Source organism: Papaver somniferum, chromosome 6, assembly GCF_003573695.1.
Source record: "Papaver somniferum cultivar HN1 chromosome 6, ASM357369v1, whole genome shotgun sequence".
NCBI classification, from domain to species: domain Eukaryota; kingdom Viridiplantae; phylum Streptophyta; class Magnoliopsida; order Ranunculales; family Papaveraceae; genus Papaver; species Papaver somniferum.
In genome coordinates this window covers 94742007-94764521 of record NC_039363.1, presented here as the reverse complement: position 1 = coordinate 94764521, position 22515 = coordinate 94742007, and the positions used below count along the sequence as shown (strand labels likewise).

Genomic DNA, 22515 nt, shown 5'->3' with positions numbered 1-22515 from the left:
CACGGGTTGCTGTTGGAATATTTTTTCGACAATTTAGGGAGATTAAAGGCTATAAAAGCTTCCCCAACATTCTTAGTTATCTAATAAAGAGTTTGGAAGTATTGGGAGAGGTCAAATACGCGTGAAGAGAGTTTGGCAGGAAGAAAAATCCGAATCTTTCTGTGGAGATAAACCAAGATTTTGGGGGAGATTTAGTCGAGATGTGGCCGATAAAAGGAGAGGGGATAAGTCATATAAGGGGGTCGAAACCTTAGGAGAAGTTCAGAACACCACAGATCTCCAGAGATCGAGTTTCAGGAAAATACAATATTCTGCTGCTGCTGCTAAAGAGGAAGAACACGAAGAACATTGACGAGCTCCAGAGATCGAGTTGCAGTAAAATACAATATTCTGATGTTGCTGCTGAAGAGGAAGAACACGAAGAACATTGACGCACAAGCAACTGTCGCAGAAAACTATCGTTGTTTCACAGCAGAACCTATGTGTCGTTCATCACAGCGGTTGCATTAGGTCTTTAGCTACTATTTCGCCCTGTAACAGTGATTTTGCAACACCAACACACTGTTGTAAACAGTCTGTGTTATTACTTTTCACTCTTTTAATCATCTTTTGAGCAACAAAAACATATTTTGAGACCATGATTAATATGAGGAGATAAACCCCATTGTTGAGGCGATATAAGAAGCTATTTTTCCAACAAAAAGTGGTATATTCTATTTTATCTTTTTATTTGCAATAATTATATGATTATTTTCCCTGAACTATTATTGAATATGATTTTTATTTGAGTGATTGTGATTTATTTTGATGGAGTATGCTTAGTTTCAAAACTTTTGATGCTTCATACTTGGTATTTACAATTATTACTTTTGAAAATCTACTTGTTGCAATATTTTAGAATCAAATTAAACGAGAAAATCGCATAAATATAAGTATTGGTTTAGTCACTTTGAACTTGGAAAATAGTGGAATCGTAGCCTCAGTGTTTCTTTTAATATTGATATCATCTTTGAATGAGTTTGCTAAAATTTTTAGTGAGTTATTCTATTTGAATATTAGAATTTAAGTCTAATTAATATCCTTCACAAGTCTGAGAATCGAACCACTTTTACCACTATCTACAAATCACATCAGGCACTCATACAGATGATGAAGATAGAGAAGCTGATGAGGGTCCACTGGTAACTGCTCTGAATAAAAATCTTAGAGCAACAAGGTCACCAGTGTGGGATGAATTTGAAAGGGATGTTAAAGTAAGATACAACAAGAAAAAACATGTGAGGAAAGCTTTTGTACTAGGTACATGCCATCATTGCAAGAGGATAATTGATGCTGGTAGTATCAGTGGTACTACAAGGTTGTCTAATCATCTAAAGACTTGCCGAGATAGACCACAGAACAAGGCTGGACAACAACAGATTTCTACTTCACTGAAAACAGCAGGTAACAAAGCTGTAAAATTAGCTAATTGGAAGTATGATTCTGCAGTTTCTATGGAATACATGATTAAAATAATTACTAAGCATGATTAACCTCTAAACATGGCTCAACATTTTTACTTTAGAATGTTTTGCAAGTCTTTGAACCCTGCTGCTAAAATCATGTGTAGAAACACAACTAGAAGTGATTTGATGAAGTTTTTTCATGAACAGAAACAAGAATTGCAAGTAGTATTGAATAATTTGACCTCTAGATGTAGTCTTACAACTGATATGTGGACTGCTAAGCATACTAAAGATGGGTATTGTTGTGTAACAAGCCACTACATAGATGATGAATGGAACTTGGTGAAGAAAATATTAGCTTATATTTTAGTGAGGTCACCATGCACAAGAGATGTTCTCACAGAATGTATCAAAACTTACACTCTTGAATGGAACATAGATAGCAAATTCCTTGCTTTAACTGCTGATAATGCTGCTGCCAATGGCGCTATGATGATAAATTTGGTTAGGTGGCTAAAGAGTAGGGATTTTCTAGTGCTTGATGGGGAATTGTTTCACATGAGTTGTGCCAACCACATTCTTCATTTGGTTGTCCTAGATGGTATGAAGGTTGCTACTACATTTGTGCAATAAATTAGAGATTGTATTAAGAATGTTAAATCTTCACAAGCTAGGAAAGAGAGGTTTGAGTTGGCAGTGTCATAATGTAGGTTGACTGGAAAGTCAGTTAGTCTAGACGTGGACACTCGATGGACTCAATTTTTGTTATGCTTAAGAATGCAATTGAGTTGAAAAAAGGATTTGAAAGATTAGATGTCCTTGATCCTAAATTCTATTGTATACCAAGTGAAGACGAGTAGCAACAAGGGATAGTTATTTGTAGGTGTTTACAGGTGTTTAGAGGTGTTTAATGATGTTTCACGCAGGTTTGCTGGGATGAAGTATCCACTGCAAATTTGTTTAAAAATGGGGTCTATGAAGTTAACAAGTGCATCAAACAATGGGAAGACACTGATTATGAGTATATCATAGAAATAGGGTTGAAGATGAGGGAACAGTTCGACGCATATTGGCTTGAAAGTAATTTGGTTATGGGCATCGGAGTTGTGTAAGATCCTAGATACAAGGCAAGATGGGTAGAGTTTTGTTATAAGAAGTTGTATGGAACTGGGTATGCAGTGGAGTATAACAAATTCAAAACACAATTGACGGTTCTTTTCAATGCGTATGATTCACAAAACTCAAATGCAGATGAACACTATTTTGGCGGACGCAGCTCTGTCTCTAGCTCAAGTATGATGGATTCAGACAATCCAGATGAAGTACGTGATTCTGATTATGCTGAGTTTATGATGGAGAACATTGAATTTGAGGTGCGGAAATCTTAGTTGGACAAGTATTTAGAAGAACCAATGCTTAGCAAAGGCTCACAAAAAGATGAGTATTTGTTTGAAATCTTGAGTTGGTGGAATCTAAATGCACCTAAGTACCCCAACTCTTGCAAAGATGGCAAGAGATGTCTTGGATATCCCAATCACCAGTGTGGCATCTGAATCAATGTTCAGTGCAGGTGGTAGAGTGCTTACAACACATAGAGCTTCTTTATATATAAAGGTTGTTGAAGCATTGTTGTGATTAAGCGATTGGTTGCTAGATTTCTTTTGTGAAGGTAACATTTTTTTTTCTTAAACTCAGTGCATAGTTTCATCTGTTATTCTTCTTAGTTCCTATTATTACTACTTATGTAGTTGTGTATCTTATATGAATGTTGACTTGTTATAATACATATATGAAAATCGAAGAAGAATGAAGACAAGAGAGTCAGAGACTGGATAGGAGAGTGACAGATACTTATCATAGTTCGTGTTTCGAAGTTTCTTACTTTCTTTAGCATTTGCTTGTTTTTCTTTTCATGTATGTGTGAGTAAGAGACTTACTTAGAGACATAACTACTTAAGAGTAATGTTTTAAGACTTTTTATGTGTTTGAATGTGTGTTTGAAGACAATTTGGATGGTATGTATGAGAAATAGAACTTAAATTTCACCTATGCATCTGTTTTACATATTATAGTTTTTTTTGTCAGAACTGGATATTATCGGATAAATATCCGATATCCAATAGATTAACCTATCAGAATCGATATCTGATTTTGATATCCTATAAGATATAATCGGATATCGAATATCCGATAGTGCTTAACCTATCGGATATCGGGTTTCTAAATATCCCGGATATTCTTCCATTGATAGGCCTACTTGAAAATATATAAATAGAAGGATTCTTGCAACATGATTTCTTAATTGTATGCACTATTATGGCCTAGTTGTTAAGCTAGAGTCGTCCTCTATAATATAGGTTATTCACGATATTGTATTCTAGGTTACGACTTTAAAGAATTCACTTGTGAATTTGTGAAGCCGGGACAGACTATATTTCACCTGGTAGTTCTTGAATCTGGATCTCGTTCATATTGATCTTTGAGATTTTCGTAATCTTGGATCAGGAATGAGATATATAATATATACGTAGTTCTCTTCGTCTTAGAATTTCTGATTCCTCTGAGATAAATATATAAACTCTTCTTTGATTTGGTATATGAAACTAGGTGTGTGTTGTTTGAGTAGTGGATCGAGTAGGAATGAATAACAAATGTAAATTTGAGCCAAATTGGGTCTAGAAAAGATATTCTTCTTATATAGAAGATAATTCGGCATCGAGTTTTTACGAAAAAAATTGAAATATGGGTGAAATAATTGGGCATAGTTGGTGCCTATCAATGTCCATAACGACCAATTAAGCATTGACACCAACTAAAATTAGTATATATGTCCACATCAACCAATTTTAGCCTTAAAAATCAATAGTAAAGTTGAAGTTTCTGCTAATTAGATTGATATGCTAATTAGATTGATATGGTTGCACAGCTAGACCGTTTTTGGTCAACAAAGTCAACATAAAAGTGACATTTTTTAGGCTTGCAGAATCGTTATATATATATCAACAAATAATGGGACATATGTAAGGCCCTATCGACCGATTTGTAGGCTTGTAATTACAAACCATAAGTTCAATCATGCACATAAACCCATTGTATTATTACAAACCATAAGTTCAATCATGCATAAACCCAATGTAACACAAATCATAATTAAAAAACACCGTCCAAACAAGTCTTATGATAATTATAAACCAAACAAGTCTTAAAAATTTAAACTAATAATGTCTTAATTATCATAATAAAATATTAAGGAGCAGCAACACCATCATCAACATCAACAACAACAACAATTTCTAAAGTAGTTGTTTAAATTTCATACAATTCATTCATCTCTTCATCATGTGCCCTCCAAAGTACAATTTCGCTTTTCCTCTTTTTGAATTTTCCCTTCCGACTTATTAATCAAAAATTTAAATAAAATAGAAGAATCTCACTTCTAGTCAACCTCTTTGTAAGATCATATTTCCTTAAAGTTTTTAATCAAGAATGTCTGACTATAAATAGATGAATTTTGACAAAAGAAATTTTGTAATAAATTAGTGTATTTAGTCCAGCTTAAACTAACTTCTCAAATCAATTTTTTATTGTTATTTCATATTTTCTAGTTTTAACAAATTATTTGGATTTACCTAAAGATTAGTTCATCTGACACTAACTTTTTATTTTGAATATTTATTTATTTTGTGTTCTTTGTGATGTGCAATAGTTGTTTTTAATCTGGATAGAAAAATTTATGCATGAGTTTACTTAAAATTCATGTAATAAAAACATTTAAGTTTCATGGTTAACAATTACCAACAAAAAGACGAGAATCATCTAAATATGCATTTATTGTTAACGTCGCCAATATGTAAATAATGATATATCTAAATTATTAACTCATATGATTTTCCTACTAAAATGTGATTTCCTAGCCAGCGTTTTCAAGAGTTTTAGTAGAAAATAAATATGGTTTAATTATACATATTAAAACATATAACATGTAAGGATGTTACAAAATATTTATATTTAAACAGATTGATAACTAATATTATTAAACTAATGCTAAGGCAAAATATTTATAGAAATATCATCTCATGTATCATTAGTCTAGTATTATTCCTTGAGATGATATATCTATAATGTAAGCATCAATATTATTTTTGAGGGTAGGCAAAAAAAAAAAAAAACTTGGAATAGGCAAAAAAAGGTTGTGATAAGCAAAGTTGTCTTGGGAGCCAGCTTAGCATCAACTTTCCATTGCTGGCTCCAACCTTGCCAAAGATCTTGGATCCCTTCCAGTATGAGTAATTAATAATGGTATGTTTTACTTTCTCAAACATCTGTCACAATTTTTATATACCATAGTTTTAAGATGTTTTTGATGTATAAACTTATAAGTTGATATATATCCCCAAAGGGCCTAAGTTTCTACTTCAACCATCTTACCTTTTGTTTTGGCATTATCCACCGGATGTTGATTTGCATTTTCCTAAGTCACTTTACTGGACCGATATTTAATGGACTAGTTTGGTAAAATGCCAATCTAGATATTACTTTGGACTCTGCTTTAAGCATGTCACCATGATATCATCATTAAGTGCTAAGGTTGTTGGTAATTTGATAGTATGTCCCAATGGTTGATTCTCTCGTTAACATAATAATAATATAATAAGGTAAAAGGGATCAAATATCAAAAAGAGGTTTTCTATTTTATACAAAAATATCAATTATTTCAGTGTGTCCATTGCTTTAGTAGATTTTTACAATTATGAAACACCTCTCTCGATTGAAATCGTATGCGTGATCCGGTGATTTCTAATCCATCTCATAGGTATTAAAATATTATACATTATCTTATTTATTTGGATGTAAGTAATGGCTATGTGTTAGACTTAAAATTACACTGCTTTCTATCAATCTTTCTTCATCTTTCTTATTTTTTCATAATGACAACGCCAATCAACATCCCACCTTCCAACTGAAGAAAATAACTCATCAGATGAAAACTCATCACATAACATTGATAACTATCAAAACTCATCCTTTGATCCTTATTTTACATTTTTTATCGTTCAATAATATCGTCAATCTTATTTCAGTATAATTGGATGGACAAACTACTTAGTGTGGAAGAATTTGATGGAGTTTATAATAATAAGTTTAGATCGGTTTGGGTTCATATATGGAAGTTTTGCACCACGTTTATCCTCAATTTGGTCTGCTTGGAGATCAACAAGCTCTTAATTTTGAATATTTTAAATTCCACAGATGGGACCAATTTGTAAGATTTGCTTATTAAATATTACTTTTTCACCTTTTTTTTGTTGTTGTTGTATTAGGATTATATACAACTAAGAAGTATGAATTTCTCTTGCAAAGGATATTTCATATCAGTTTTTGGCTTGAAAACCATGCTTAGGAATCAGCTATATAATATTCGTAGAAATTTTGCTTCTATATTTGTGTATTTACAACGTATCAAGGAAACTACTGATTCCTTGGTTGTTATGAACAAACATTTGCCTAATATGATATGGTGATGTACATACTGAATGATTTTGGTCGTGAGTACGACAATTTTGTTATTTCTACCCAAAATAGAGATATATATTTCATTTTTGGTGCTCTTAGATTCAGTCTTATTTGCATATACAATGGCTATTTTATCAAGATTACGACCTCTTTAAAAGCCTTGAATCTACTTTGAACTCAACGTTCTTCACATAAAATAATTTCATCCATCAACATCTGAAATACAAAGATAACTCTGTCAACATCTCTTTCAAAACCCACAAACATATCTCAACAACATTAAAAATGCCGACTTTATAAATATTACTTGCTAGATCTGTAAACAAGAATGGTCATACTGCAAACTAATGTTTCTATAGACATATAACACAAAAACCAACAATACCCTTGGTTTTCAATCCAGTATGTGTATTAAAGTTTATACAACTTATATCTTTGTCCAACAATACATATGGTAAACGATATATTTATTCTTCAAGATACATCTCCTTACACTGGATCTGATGGAGTCTTAATTGGTTATGGTGATCATTTTCCAATTATTATGCAAGGTACATCTATACTTCAAAAGGACATCGCTTCATTCACCTTACCAAATATCTTATATGTTTCCACCTTGCCTTAGAATATTATATTCGTCAGAAAGTTTACTAGTGAGTATTCCTTTTTCTTTAGAGTTATAATATTGATGATTTGGACGCTGAATAAATTTTGGTTGAAGGAAACACGGATAAAAGCTTATACACCATTCTCACCAACTCTACTTCAAATATTCAATCTCATGTTTCTCTTCAAGCCTCATCAACTACACGTCTTAGTATATTTGAGCACCCATCTAACACCATACTTTATAAGTTGTGTTCTCTTCTCAGATTTAGCTCGCGAATTCCAAATCTAATTCTATGCGTCAACCTTGTCAACTAGATAGGAAAAAGTATGCCTTTTAAACCATCCACAAGAACCCCTTTTGTTTTTACTTAATCTAATTCATTGTGGCATTTGTGGACTTTCTCGAACTGTGTATACTTTCGGTTACATATGTCACATCTTATGCGTGGATGATTTTATCAAGTTCTGGTGGACATACCTTAATCAATGACAACAAGGGACGGATTTTTTTTTTTATCATTTCAAAAGGCTTAATGAGAATCTGTGCTACTATATCGAAACTTTCCAAGTTGTGGATCATATATGAGCAAGTTAAAATTTGGAGGTTCTTTGGATAAGTTCGGTATTGTCGTATGCGCATATTTTCCAAAAACCCATCAACAAAATGGATTTGCATAAATAAAATAAATGAATATATCTCATTTCAAGCTTGCATGCCTAAGATCTTCCGGCATGACTCATTCCTTGCTGCTACCTTTGTGATCAACATAACTCCATCAAAGTTTCTTGAGTACAAGGCACCTTACGAGGCTTTTCAACTCTTAAGGTCTTTGGTTGCACTCGTTACACCTTTCTTGGTCCTTATAAGAATGATAAACTAAGCCCTAAATCTGCAAAATGCACATTAGCTACCGTCTGATGCAAATCTTACAAGTGCTACGAAAACTCTACAAAATAAATAAATAAAAATAATAAATATTTAGACATACAATATTCACAATTTGGTAGTTGTAATATCTTCGTGTTTTTGAGAAGATACAAATTTAGTTTAGGGAATTTTAAGAAAGGGCCGCACTTTGTAAAAAAGCGGGGGTCTAACAACCATACCCAATATTTCGCATAGCAATCTGTATGGACAAAATCCAATATACTTTCGAGAGAATCAACTAGACAGTCAGATTCAATCTCAAGAAAAGTATATCCAAGAGTTGTATCTCAATTTTTCAATTCAATCTGCTATCAAACAAATATGAATTTGTGAGCCCGATTGAATATAAGAGAAATAACTTTAACGGTACCAAAGACCTATGTTCAAAGATCAATCAATTTCAATCAAAAACCAAAGGTTAGATTTACCAATTGATCGATTCAACGCACAACCTATGATATTTTAATTATATAACAAAATATAATGCGGAAAATAAATAACACAAACACCAGAAGTTTTGTAAAAGAGGAAACCGCAAATGCAGAAAAACCCCGGGACCTAGTCCAGATTTGAACACCACACTGTATTAAGCCACTACAGACATTATCCCAATCCAAGTTAACTTCAGACTGGAATGTAGTTGAGCCCTAATCAATCTCACACTGATCAAGGTACAGTTGCGCTCCTTACGTATCTGAATCCCAACAGGACTCCACGCACTTGATTCCCTTAGCTGATCTCACCCACAACTAAGAGTTGCTATAACCCAAAGTCGAAGTCTTGATAAATAAATATGTATCACACAGAAAAGTCTATCGTATAGATAAATCTGTCTCCCGCAGATATACCTATGAGTTTTATTCTGTCTTTTGATAAATCAAGGTGAACATGAACCAATTTATAAACCAGACTTATATTCCCGAAGAACAGCCTAATATATCAATCACCTCACAATAGTCTTAATCGATTAACGAAAAAAGATATTGTGCAATCACAAACGATGAGACGAAGATGTTTGTGAATATTTTTCAATCTTGCCTATCGGAGAATAAATCTCGAGCAAATCTTAAAGAAGATAGTACTCAATCATGATAGAAAACAACAAGATCAGAACACACAACTACAAAAGAAAATAGTTGGGTCTGGCTTCATAATCCCAATGAAGTCTTTAAGTCGTTAACCTATAGGGTTTCGTGAAAAACCTAAGGTTAAAGGAGAATCGACTATAGTCGCAACTAGCATCACACAAAAGGTGTGGGTATTAGGTTTCCCAATTGCTAGAGTTCTCCTTTATATAGTCTTAAAATCATGGTTTGCAATCAATGTTACCTTGGTAACAAAGCATTCAATATTCACCGTTAGATGAAAACTTTATTAGATTCAAGATAATATCTTTCAACCATTAGATAGAACTTAGCTTGTTATACAAAAATGAAATGTACCACTATTTAGATAAAGGTAACCGTACCTAAACGTGTACACTTAGTTGGTTCAACAATAGTTAACCAAAGGTTAGCGATATGAGTACTTTCATATCAACCTTATTATCTTTATCATAACTAGTTCAAATGACTCAAATGAAACTAGTTAGAGAGTTTTTCAATTGTTTATATTCTCATAGAAGTATACAAGACACAATTGAAGCAAAATCGATTTTGATTCACTCGAATCATTTCATGAACATTATAGCCATGGTTTGCAAAAGATTGCATTCCTTATTATATAAATGTATTAGTTTATGAACAAACCGATTTTAGAACATAACCTACTTAAGTATGTAAATGGGTACGCATACCTAAGTAGCCAGACTGAGTTTGGTTACGCCAGTAAGCGTACGGGTACGCATACCACTTTACACTTCCAAACTCCAGCAGAAATTCACGGATCTTAAACTTCCGTCAGTATGCCTACGGATACACATACTTAGTTTCTAGACTTCCAACAACCAACCAGTACGCGTACGGATACGCATACCATGGTTCCCGGTGTTGGACTTTACACAAATGTGAATACACACTATGTTTATATACAATCATGGTTACATGTTCCAAACCCTCATTTCAACTATTGAAACATTCTTGGAAGACAACAGTAGTTGTCTCACACAAACTATTAGCTTCAAATAAATTTTCAAGTGATCGAATGATCGATACGAAACATTCCCAGTCTACATCAAATGACTGTCTCATACAAATCATGTAAGATGTTACAAGGCGATTTTCACATGATCATCTTTTGACTTTCGTCAAGAATAAAAGATGGAATTGGTTAAAGCGAAAGCTTACCAACACATATTTTGAGAAATAGATAAGCGAGATAAACTCGGCTCGAAATACCAAATGTGTATGAAGTCTATATAGTAATACGACTTTTTATCTCAAAAAGGAGATAGAGTAGATATACTTTTGAGTAATACATGAGTTCACGTATCCACATACTTTTTGTTTATGAAGTTCCACAAGTTCCCTTGAGTAGTTCTTCGTCTTCATTCGATGAACGTCGTGAAGTCTAAATCTCAACTACACTTTATATCTAAATCCGAGACTTAGCTATAAGTAGACTAGAAATCAAGACTTATAGTCTTGGCAACTAAACTTGACAAACTAGCTTGAGATAGAAACGCTTGCGAGTTCGACCGAGCAGTGCTCTAACACTTTGATTTTCCGATATAAGAAAGTGTCACCGTTTTTTTCAAGATTTAATAAATGCCACAAATGTTATCAATTCCGTTAAGGCTCACATGATTGGTCATCTCTCATTGACTTGGTGAATGTTGCCCTTAATGAGAAGATGTTGAGTAAATTACTCAAATATCCTTGAAATCTCTAGTATTATTTTATTACCTCTCTTTCATCTTTTGTTTCAACCGAAACTACACAAAAAGAGACGAGCTTATCTTTTTCTTCTTCTTCTTCTTCTTCGATCGAATCAAAGTATCTAACTGCTTCTTCTTCTCGTGCATCACTACCAGCACTGAACATAAGTTATTCATGTCAATCAAGTGATTCTTGTAAATTATGATTTAATAATTTCTGAAATTTGGGAAAAAAGTTTAGGGTTTGTCAAAATTAGGTTTAATTCATAAAATTGAGGTTGTTTTAAGAATAAGGTTTAGCTTTATTTCCATTTTTTCATTTTCGTATGTTAAATTTTTTTACTTTAGTTAATTAAGGTATCTAATTATTTTTTACTGTGAGTCGTAAACAACAAAGGAAATTATTTTGATTATAATGGTGATCGTGATGGAGCAACATGAAGCAGTATTGAAAGGATTTCATTTAGTTAGGATTGGAGATTTTGATTTTTGTTAAGAAATTAGAATTATGGGTACTGATTTCTGATTTTAATTATATGCATAGATGTGATTATTGATGTAGATTAGCCAAGATGAAGAGATCTCCACTATCAATGGTGGTGATACTGCTGGCGGTAATGTAAGTCTAATCTGAAATGAAGAGACAATATTGAGTAGACTACTTAGTAAATTTTGGCAAGAAATTGGAGCTTATTTGCTGAAGTGCGGGAATCCATATGGAAGGTCTGTAAGAAGTGATATTCTTTCTTGTGATCTGAGTTTTCCTATTTTCGAGTTTAGGTATGGTTGATTTGTTCATTGAAATGGTAGGGTTGTTGTTTCCAGATTAAATGGTCAGTTATTGGTCCGATGGATTGATTGAATTCCATGTATCAATTTGTTTCATAAGTTATTTGTTTTGTTGTGTGAATTGTTGTCTCAAATATGGGTGAACAAGATCAACCAAGCATTATAAATTTGTTCTTCAAGCAATATTGATGGAGATATTGTCTCATGGAATTGGGGGAAAAAATAGAACAATTTTTAAAATTTTCCATTCAACTAGGCACTGAGTTCTGACTCAATTAGACCTGAGTTAGACGATTTAAGGGCGTAACATTATTTTACCGAGACTTAATTACTGCCTCCTAGACACTAACGGTTGTTAGCCATTTTTTTGTTAAAAAAAGGGACGGAAAAGGTCAATATGATGGCATTTTATAGATTCTGAAGAAAAAAACTGTGGCACTTTCTTAAATATGAAATTAAAAATGTGATTGTTCATTAATATCCTTAGTTTAATTTACTCAACAAAAACTCGTCTAAAATTATAGTTTATTTGTTATTTGAAATGTTGATAGTAACTGTTAGCATTGCCAGTTGGATTGTGTCTAAAATTATAATGATTGTTAGAATAGCCAATTAAAACAGTGATGATAAAAAAAACTAAGTAATAATATGGCTTCACCAAAATCAAACACTATTATGGCGACAATATATGACGATCTAATGGTTCCTTAGTATCATACTCCCTCTTTCCCATTAGTAGTTTTCCTATTCATTTTCAAATCGTGTCCCATTAATAGGTGACTTATATCATCAAACAAGGAAATATTTCTAACACTACACTTTTAATTGATTATAGCCATGTTTATACTTTTTGGGTGGGTGTTTTAAAATATTTTTCAATGATATAATTTCTTTTTAAAATATATGTCATTTCTCTCTCTTTCTTTTCCTCCACTCTAGAGGTGATATTTTCGGCGAAGAGAAAAACTATTTTACGGCGATCATCAACTGCTCAGATTTGTTGGATCTTTATAGATCCTAGCAGATCTGCAGTAACATTAATCTTACTTTACCTTTAAGTTTTTTCTTCAAAGGTTAGTTAGGGTTTAGTTTATTTTCTTCACTTGCCTGCCGGCAAGATATCTGCACTTTTATGGTGATTCTTGTTACCTTTAACGAGTGTTCTTGGTTACTTATGTTGGGTTTGAAGCTCGCCGGAGAAGATTTCGGTCACCGAAATCTCCATCTATCAATTCAAGAAGAAAAATTGGGCAAATCACTCCTTTGGACCATCTCTTCCTCATGAAGACAAACAATCTAATGGTTGTATTATATTCCGAAAAAACCACCACTTCTATGATTGAATCGGCTCTTTCATATTTGTATGTGATAACCTCCGGTGTTCCTTTTCTTTCTCTTATCGAAATTCTCGGGGTATCGATCGATTACAATATGCTTCTATGTTATTTCTTGTGTTTGTACTTCAAATCATTGTAACCTTGATTTCCTATTAATGAAAAAGTTTCATTGATTACCAAAAAAAAACTGATATAAAATTTACGAATGTTTTTGATATAATTTGAGAGAAAAATCATCTTTTAAAATATTAACACAAAACACTAGGCCACCACATGCCTTTAACAAATGGTATAATGAGAATATGTGGATGTGGATGTGGACGTAGCTTCAGGTACAAAATCTATCTCGAAATAGTGGTAAGATACACTACCGGGTCTGGTCTCAGTGACGAAACTATGGGGCGGTTGAGGGGTTCTCTAGCTACCCCAAATCTATAAATATCACCCAAAATAAAAAATTTCATTGATGTTTTTCGAGGAAAAATTTAATAGACCTCTAGAAACTTAAAATTGAGCCCACAACATGTTTTTAGCCCACCTAGACTCTAAATCCCGCTAGTGAAAACTACAGGGAGACCCATTCTTCGGGTCTTTCCCACTGTGAAACTCATGCCCAGAAATCTGAAGGCGCGCACCGATTTTCTAGGAAAAAATTATTCTCAAACCCATATTTTATAAAATTTTGTTTCGTTCTTTTTTCTTCTTCTTCATCATCTTCAATTCCTTTTCTTCAACAGCGCCACCAACCCATCATCCATCTTCTAATTTTTGGTCAACTCGATTCAACACTCAGCAACCCATTCATCTTCTTAACCTCCACCTATTCACAGATTCAACCATTTGATCTTCAGAGCAGATCTATCTTCTTCTTTTGAGTTCAACAGGAAACCCATAATCATCTTCATATTCAAATCATCGTCCCCTTATCAACAATGTCATCTCTATCTCTCAAGAACACTGAAACCTAACTTCAATTCCTTAATCCCATCTGTTGAGCAGCGACACAAAAGTTCTCTTTTCAATTATGCTCAAACCCACACAAATTCGCACCAATCTTCACCCAATTTCAGTTCTGAAATCACACCCACTGATTGCTCCATCGTTTCTTTAAGTCATGGTAACAAACTAACATCACCGATGTTTAAACAATCAAAGTATATTAGACTGCACACGAATAAAATAGACGATTAGGGCTGTAGAAAAAGACAGTTGAATCTCGTATGTGAAGAAAGTGTTCTCGTATGCCATTGCTTATCAATTCGTTTCCTTATCTTCTTCTTTAGCTGTTGTGCTGCTGTGAATAGGAGTTATGATTCAGAAGAGAATTCAGGGTTTGGATACGGACGCAGTATAATATCTACGTTATGGTTGCCACGCACTTTTAAGGATGAATGCTTACAAACTATTAAAAGAGTAGAGATGAGTGGTTTGTTGAAGAAAATAATATCTACGTTATGCAGATACTTTTTTATTAGTATTGAAACCAATAAAAAACAAGGTTGCATAACTTGTTATCCACCTACAATAATATCTACATAACAAGTTATGCAGTCATGAAAGTGGATGCATAACCTGTTATGCATCCGAAAATATGACTGCATAATGCATTATGCATCAAGAAAATTGTTGCATAATCTTTTATGCATCGAGAAAATGGATACATAACCTGATATGCATCATTTAAATATGGTTGCATAACGCATTATGCACCAATTTTTTCTGTACAAACTAAAATCAACCAAAACAATGGCTACATAACTAGTTATAGATGCATAACTTTGTTATGCAGATACATAACTTGTTATGCAGTCGAAAAAATGGTTGCATAATTCGGTATGCATCTGCATAATGTGTTATGCATCTTTTTTGGAGGCCGCATAATGAATATGCAGTCAGTTTTCGAAAATTTTCCCTAAAACGATGATCACCTCCGATTTTTTCGTGAAAAACAAAAATTTGATATTGTTGTTTGTACTCGTTGCGTAGCTCTCTTTAAAAGATTTCCAACGATATAAAATTTGTAAAATTCCAAGGCGCGGATTTTTAGATATGTTATATCCAAGTTGCGTTGCCAATTATACCCCTGAAAAATTAGGATGCATAACGAATTATCCTTGAAAAAACAGTATGCATACCACGTCATGCGGATGTGTAAACCTCATGCAGACAAGTTTTAATAATTTCGGATAATTATGGGTGTCACGGAAATATTTATGGGTGTCACGGTATCCAAAACTAATTGTGGGCATGACAAAGAGTATATTTTTCTTTTTGGGTCTCCCCCTAAGTTTCCCATCTTGCTACCGTGCCTGGCTTGGATACACCAGTCCAAGTTCTAACAAAGATAGAGTTGGTTCCAGACATTTGGTCCGTGGAGACTGGACTGGAGAGTGGATAAGGGGATAGAGAGACTTTGAGAGGCTAATAAGATAGTGAAAAGATAAAAAGATTGATAACGGGAGAAAGAAGAAGATAACAAGACCTGAAGATAGTGAGTGAGGCGAGGGACAGAGAGCAAAAATGTCAATCTGTTCTGGAATTTTCGGTGCAAGATTGGGGGCAGTGGTATTGCCTAAGCAGCAGCAGCAATCCAACTACTCAACAATCGGAGATGTTGGTGTTAACAATGGTCTAATGATGGTCCAAACCGGGAGAGTAACAATGCCAATGATAGAATGTTCATCAAGACCACAAAAGAAAGGAACTGCTCATCACAGGAAGACTAGACCAAAGAAGAGTCAGCCATGGGATATCAAGCGTGGAAAAACCATTTACCCACCACTTCCTGCATTACCTGCTGATTGGACTCTTGTTTCTGCTGCTCCTATCACCACTGACATTACTGATTCTGCTGTTATTGGTGAGTCCGATACTGTCGAATGAATGAGTGTTTTAAGGTTTTAGCATCAAGAAAGTTTGTTTATCTTGTATTAGTCTGTTTATGTTTCAATTCGTTGTTAAATTTGCATTTTGTGTTGTTTATGTCAACTGAGAACACCTTTTGGGTATATGAATTGATGAATGAATTCTAGGTTGTTTCTATTTGGGTTAAGTTACTGTCTTTGAGAATTGGGATTGTTGAACACCATCTGCTTGATTCATTTCCGCTGAGAAAAGCAATTGTTGTAGCTTAATTGCTAGTTTTATACTGTAGAGATAGCAATGTTTAGGATGATTGAACAGACTGTTAACTCTATTAGAATCACAATCACATAGAGAAATGCAGACCCTTAACAACCTTCTCGGCCTTCGCCGCAATAAAATTACAATCAAAGGAATAATGAGATCAATTTGAGCAGTAAGTTAGCACCTGATTTGGTGTGGATGGAACAGCTGAATTGGCACAACTAGAAGTGTACTGTTCCAGACTCCTATAACCGTTCTATGGAATATTGGCAAAACACATCTCTAGGTCATGGTGGCCATCCAGCCAGAAAAATCCTGCTGCTTGTTCAATTTTATGTTGTGAGAAGAGTCATGAATTTTGTTTCTCTAATTTTGCTTCTCATGCTAATAGAACAGGCGCGGACACAAATAATTTCCGCACTGGGTAATTTTGCTTCATTCATTTTTTATGTACAATCATTATACTATTATACTCATGAAACTTAAATGTGAGGAACGATATATATCGAGGTGTGAGCTATTGTCTAAGTAATGTTCCAAGGTAAAACAATTTTTTGGTAAGGTAAAACAAGTAACAAAATATTCTTAATTATTAGTAAACTACTTGGATATCCAAAGTAGAGGGTTGATATGTTGGAGAAAATTGAAATTTGAGAATTTAATACGTTGGAATTATGATTTGTAATTGTATAGAATGATCTAGACAAGTTGAGAGAAAGTAAATCATCTAAATTAATCTAAAGTGTGCCAGTGGGTTATAACATGTGTGAGTTATAGAGAAATCGAGTATTTGTAAAGACGGTTGCAAGTGCAAACTAAACAAGTAGTTAGAAGACATAAGAAATGAAATCTCCAAGACATAAGAAATGAAATCTCTTGAGTAAACCCGAGATGTCTATGGTCAGTCGTGCAAGCCTATAAATTAGCGATGAATGATTTATTTCTATACCGAATGAAACATCAACAACAAGTTTAAGTTTAGAGATTTGAATTGTCTTGAGATTTAAGTCTTGCTTCACTAGTATACTGTAATATGCTTTAGAGATTTAAGAGTCCCGACTCCCGAGATTTAAGTCATGCTTCACTGCTACTATACTACTAGTCTTAGAAGCTCTGTACAATGTTAAGGTGTTATTATGCTCGTATTAATTGAATGTAATACAAGAGAACTATACTTTTCAGAGGATTTAAGATTACTCTGTATATTTTTCTCCCTCCATTAATTTCACAGCTAACATCCGAAGAAATTGTTTTCACCAATGGCAAATTGCATTGGATGATAAATACTGTGATATTAGTTACTTATGAGAAGTCCCATGTAGCTGATGGGCCACATAGCACATGGGATTGCTAGGCCTAGGAGTTTTCACTTTTCACTACTTTAAGCCTAAGTTTGCAAGCTGTCCGGTACTTACAAAGTTTTACAGACTAATAGAAAATAACAAAACATCATGGGTGAAAATTAAACCAGGCACATTGTACATTTCTCTCAAGGCATAAGGATTTCATTGAAATTCAGAAAATATATATAACACTTACTACTTGGATATTACAAATTAAAAAAAAAAAAAGGCTCCATGTTATCAGCGGGGAATATGTTTCGGGTACATAAGAGAGGCATTAAAAACAAAACAGAAGACCTGTGTGGCTGTGGTTTAACTTTAAACCAACTTTTAGCCAAACAGAGTACAGGCGACAACAATCCTCTTACAACACTGTACATGGAACTGCAGCCAGCATTTTACCAACCTGTTCCCTGGGATTACAACTTTGAATCTCCCACTAACCTCAACAAGTAAACTATATTTGGCAAGTTAAAACTGTAGGAAGCCATTTCTCCATGTTCACGTCGCTACACCTTGCGAGTGTTATTAGCAGACCGTATCTTGTACTTACACTGAACCAAACTCAGGAGGAAATCTGTAAATATGTGCTCATACTCTGGCATTTTTCCATAACCTGTTATAACGATGTTCCGAAAGCCTCTAAGACCACACATTCCGATAATGCAAAAAAGGATGCAAACTCTAGAAAAGTGGATTAGAAAGAGAAAAAGAACCAGATAATAATTGCCTGGTCATTTTGAAATGAACAAAGTGGGCTGTAACATTGCCAAGACAGGCAGATATTACTTGCCTGGAAAGTAGTTGATGTCGATAACATAAAACCGGTCTCTGCTTCCATGCTCGCGGATCATATCTATGTTGAACAGCCGAAGACCCTACATTACAGCATTATAAGTTAAATAAAGCTCACATATAAGCGATTCAGAAATATATGAAAAGGAAGAGAATGACGGGTACCAGGCGATGACGAAGCTCCCTTGCAAGCCTCTCAAGTAAAGGACGCGGAGGAAGCTCTACAGTGAAGAACAACGAAAGAAAGAAGTTAATAAACTTTTCATGTAGCTAATGTTAAATGCAAGGAGTTCCTGGCAACCCTACCATAGCCAATCCAAACGGCAAACAGAAATTTGAAAACACATTCAAGTGTGCCAGATAAATAAATCACTCCAAACGGAAGTGGTGAAGGAGCTGACCAGCAATACAAGGATCCAGATCTGCATCATCAGCAGAAGCCGCTGCACAGGAAACTCTTGGAAAACGAAACACACCATGATTATTTAGCAACTCCCGCTCATTAACATCAGGAAGAGAGAAGCGGCGCACAACTTTTATAGCTTCCCCAACAACATAAACCTTAAAAAGAACGCCACCTGCAAGCCAGATAAGCATAAATTACATAAATAAACCAATCCTCTCAAGTCACACAGATGGTTTCTTCATGTTACTTGCATTGTGGCATCAACATACCGTGGTTGATGAACTCCTGCAGAACCAAAGGAGGATCGAGCTTCGACAGGGAGAATTGATCATAAGCAAGAGACAGTTCATGTGACTTTGCACTCCCATCCACAACCAGTGGTTTTGCAACTAAACCAACGAATATAAACAAATACATCTAAGTCGGAAGAATCAAGAGATCAAATAATCTAAACAAGAAAAACAATTTGATGCTCTTTCCTAGGCTATTTTCTGGAAATGGGATCCAAGACGATCTCACTAATCAACTCACCTAAGGGTAGCATTAAGCCAGCTTTACGAACTGCATCCGGAATGGATGAAGGATCTTTAGTTATGACCAACTGTTTTGGGACACCAACCGTGCCTGAAATTCGAGTCAAAAAAGGTTACTATAACTCAAATGTAACGGTAAAGAACAATATAACCCTTCTAAGCTGTAAATTAAGCCGAAGTCTTAATTCCTTATACTCTACTGATTCCGAAAACAAAGCTTCTGTTCTAAATGCTAATATAATTACCATAAAAATCAGATAAGTTCAGATCAGCCACATCTTGAAGCATAGACTGTCGATTGTGCACCTGTTGTATGCAATCCGGAGGGTCGAGCACTGTCACTTCTGGATGTTCTAGCTTGTAGTCCTTTAAGAAGGAAATAAAAGACCATAAGGAGACGATGAAGGACCATGAGAAGCAGATGATCATCCAGTGACGAATAAAACGAAACTGTTCCAGTATATAATGCAAATAAAAAACTAGGTCGGCAGAACAGACTAAAACCAGTGATGCTCTCCGGTTCATATGACCAATAGAGGACAAAAATGCTACCAAAATTTCACTAGGTGTATGTTATTCTTTTGTTTTGTTCAATCTTTTCTTCATACTCCTAATTGGCACGTTTTGACTAGTCAAATAAATTTGAAATCGGAAATTTTGAATATAATCTCATTATAGGTCACCTACTAACTATAAATAGGTGATCTGTTTCCAGTTGCAAATTTGTGCATGATTAATTGCATTTCCAAATAGTATTAGCTGAAAACTAAGCAGTAATTGAGAGGGTTAATGCTTTAGGATTGTAGAAAACCAGAACTAGTGAACCACCATAGATGAAACATTTAATTCCACCCAAAACTTGTAATGAGTGCCAAAGTCATCCTATATGATTCAAATTATGAACTAATACCTGAAAGACTGGTCCTGGGTGAACCCATTGCAGTACATTATATATGTGAGAAGTGAAACTGTAAGAAACTGATGACACTAATAAGAAAAAAAATCAACTGCCCCTAGAGTCAACACAGGATTTTGCTACAGTTTATAGACTAACCTCAAGAATCTGGCGCCATTCCTTTCCTGTCAACTGGATAAGAATGAATCGAAAACATCATTAGAAATTGAAGGTTCAAGTCATTCATTTCATCACAAATTTTATAGTCTAATAGTAATAACATAGTCATGCTTAAGAATCCCCGTAGATATCCACTCGGACAGGAGAAAAAGTTATAGCGTCTTATGAAATGTTGTGTAGGGTAAGTGCAGGAGAAACACAAGAAACAAAAACACATGTTTAACTCATGATACGTATAATAGCCCCACTCACCTTATGCAGAACAACGTCAAAGGGACCCTGGTCAGAAAGAGGCCTTTTGTGGTCGATTGCAACAAACAAGATTCCCTTATTTCTGCACCACAGAATAAATTCGATATTATTGAATACAGACCACAACTACCATGTATGAAAGCCACATACATACAAGAAGATTCAGTTGATACTTCAAGAAAAGTCAGCTTGAACAAAACCACGAATTATAGTTATCGGTCGCAATCATATCATAGTAAAATTATCTGGTAATTTTACACAATAGAATCTAAGACACTACTGAAAAAGCAAAACGAAATCCAATAAAGAACTATTGAAATCCCATATCATGATTAGTTGACCCCTCAAGCTTAAATCGGGCACTTAAATGGACAATTATTTGACAGCATATTCTAATCATTCAACAACATACAAACAGTAAAAGAAAAAAAAAAAAAAACAGTTTCTAGAAAGATCTCCGCCAGCTAAATTTCTCTCAATTTGATTAACAACTCCACAGTTTTCGTCGTCACATTTACCATGGGAAAAATAGAGATTTATATGATCCATGATGGTGTGCAATAAACTAGAGGACAAGCAGACAGCTCTAATAGAATAGTAAATCAATTGGTTTATCAACGACCCAATTGGAAAACTCCTGAACACAATAATTCATACAGAGATACTTAAAAATAAAAACAGACAATACAGAGGAAATCAAATCATAATTCATACAGATCAAATCTAAGAAATTTGTGTGTTTACCTAGCCAAGATTTCTAACTTAGGTTGCAAGAAGCTTTTCTTCTTCTTAGAAGTTAAAGCATAACCAACAATGAGTTTGTGCTGAGGTTGAGGAGGAAATTCAACACCAATCGCATATGACTGTAAATTCCTCTCGTTCTCTTTCTGCTCTTCTTCTTCTTCGTTAAACCTCATATTATACCAAATAGCTTTTGATTTTAATCAAGAAATTTAAGATAAAAAGAGAGATTTGAAATTCTGAAATAGGCTCCTGAAAATGAGGAAATTATATATAGATAAGAAAGGGAAATGAAATCCTGAAATATGAGTGGATGTTTTCTAAGTAGGAGGAGATTTTAAGGCAGAAGAAGAAGAACAAGTGACTGAAAATCAGGTGAACAAGCTTTTGAAGTGAAGCGAGAGGTAAGGAGAGAAATAGAGACAGTTATAGGGAGAAATGAGAGGGAGTTCGATTGAGTGCCACGCGTGTGTAAGTAAATTTCGGGATGTGCGCGTCCAGGAAATCTAATTTAAAAACAGAGAAAGTGAATGTAACCTTATTATCAGGTAGGTGAAGAAAATAAGTTCTCCCTTTGGTGTTTGGTTGCCACATACCCCAAGTGGATATTAGGACACGTGGATTGCGGTTTACAGAATCGGAAACTCTAGGTTCACCGGCAAAGAAATCCCAAAATTTCCAATAACAGGGCGCAGTTAGAATTCTCGGCATCCGCTGCCAGAGCAGCTAAAAGACTGCCCCGAAACTCTTATGGAATTACTGCACACAGAGTCTAGTATATCTGAAAAACTTGCAATTGAGGTTAGC

At 34.4% G+C, this 22515-nt stretch overlaps 2 protein-coding genes across 2 annotated transcripts; one reads left to right on the top strand and one right to left on the bottom strand.

The window, feature by feature from the left end:
• Positions 1–15861: 15861 nt before the first annotated feature.
• On the top strand, positions 15862–16489 carry LOC113288464 (50S ribosomal protein 6, chloroplastic-like). The gene has a single exon (XM_026537506.1). The coding sequence runs from the start codon at positions 15958–15960 to the stop codon at positions 16318–16320; it is 363 nt and encodes a 120-aa protein (XP_026393291.1). The 5' UTR covers positions 15862–15957; the 3' UTR covers positions 16321–16489.
• A 1588-nt stretch (positions 16490–18077) lies between these two features.
• On the bottom strand, positions 18078–22186 carry LOC113288463 (inositol-tetrakisphosphate 1-kinase 3-like). The gene is made up of 10 exons (XM_026537505.1): positions 21712–22186; positions 20968–21049; positions 20695–20727; positions 19886–20006; positions 19639–19731; positions 19377–19496; positions 19103–19279; positions 18867–18922; positions 18700–18784; positions 18078–18522 (listed from the first exon to the last, which is right to left on the bottom strand). The coding sequence occupies exons 1-10, from the start codon at positions 21882–21884 to the stop codon at positions 18416–18418; spliced, it is 1047 nt and encodes a 348-aa protein (XP_026393290.1). The 5' UTR covers positions 21885–22186; the 3' UTR covers positions 18078–18415.
• Positions 22187–22515: the final 329 nt, after the last annotated feature.

What these genes read in the sequence shown, in the direction of transcription:
- LOC113288464 (XM_026537506.1), top strand. Translation starts at nt 15,958, where the DNA reads ATGTCAATCTGTTCTGGAATTTTCGGTGCAAGATTGGGGGCAGTGGTA.
- LOC113288463 (XM_026537505.1), bottom strand. Translation starts at nt 21,884, where the DNA reads ATGAGGTTTAACGAAGAAGAAGAAGAGCAGAAAGAGAACGAGAGGAAT. An exon ending in GCAGGAGTTCATCAACCACG is followed by an intron (nt 19,280 to 19,376) that starts GTATGTTGATGC and finishes TCTGGCTTGCAG; the next exon opens with GTGGCGTTCTTTTTAAGGTT. An exon ending in CGACATCAACTACTTTCCAG is followed by an intron (nt 18,523 to 18,699) that starts GCAAGTAATATC and finishes TCGTTATAACAG; the next exon opens with GTTATGGAAAAATGCCAGAG.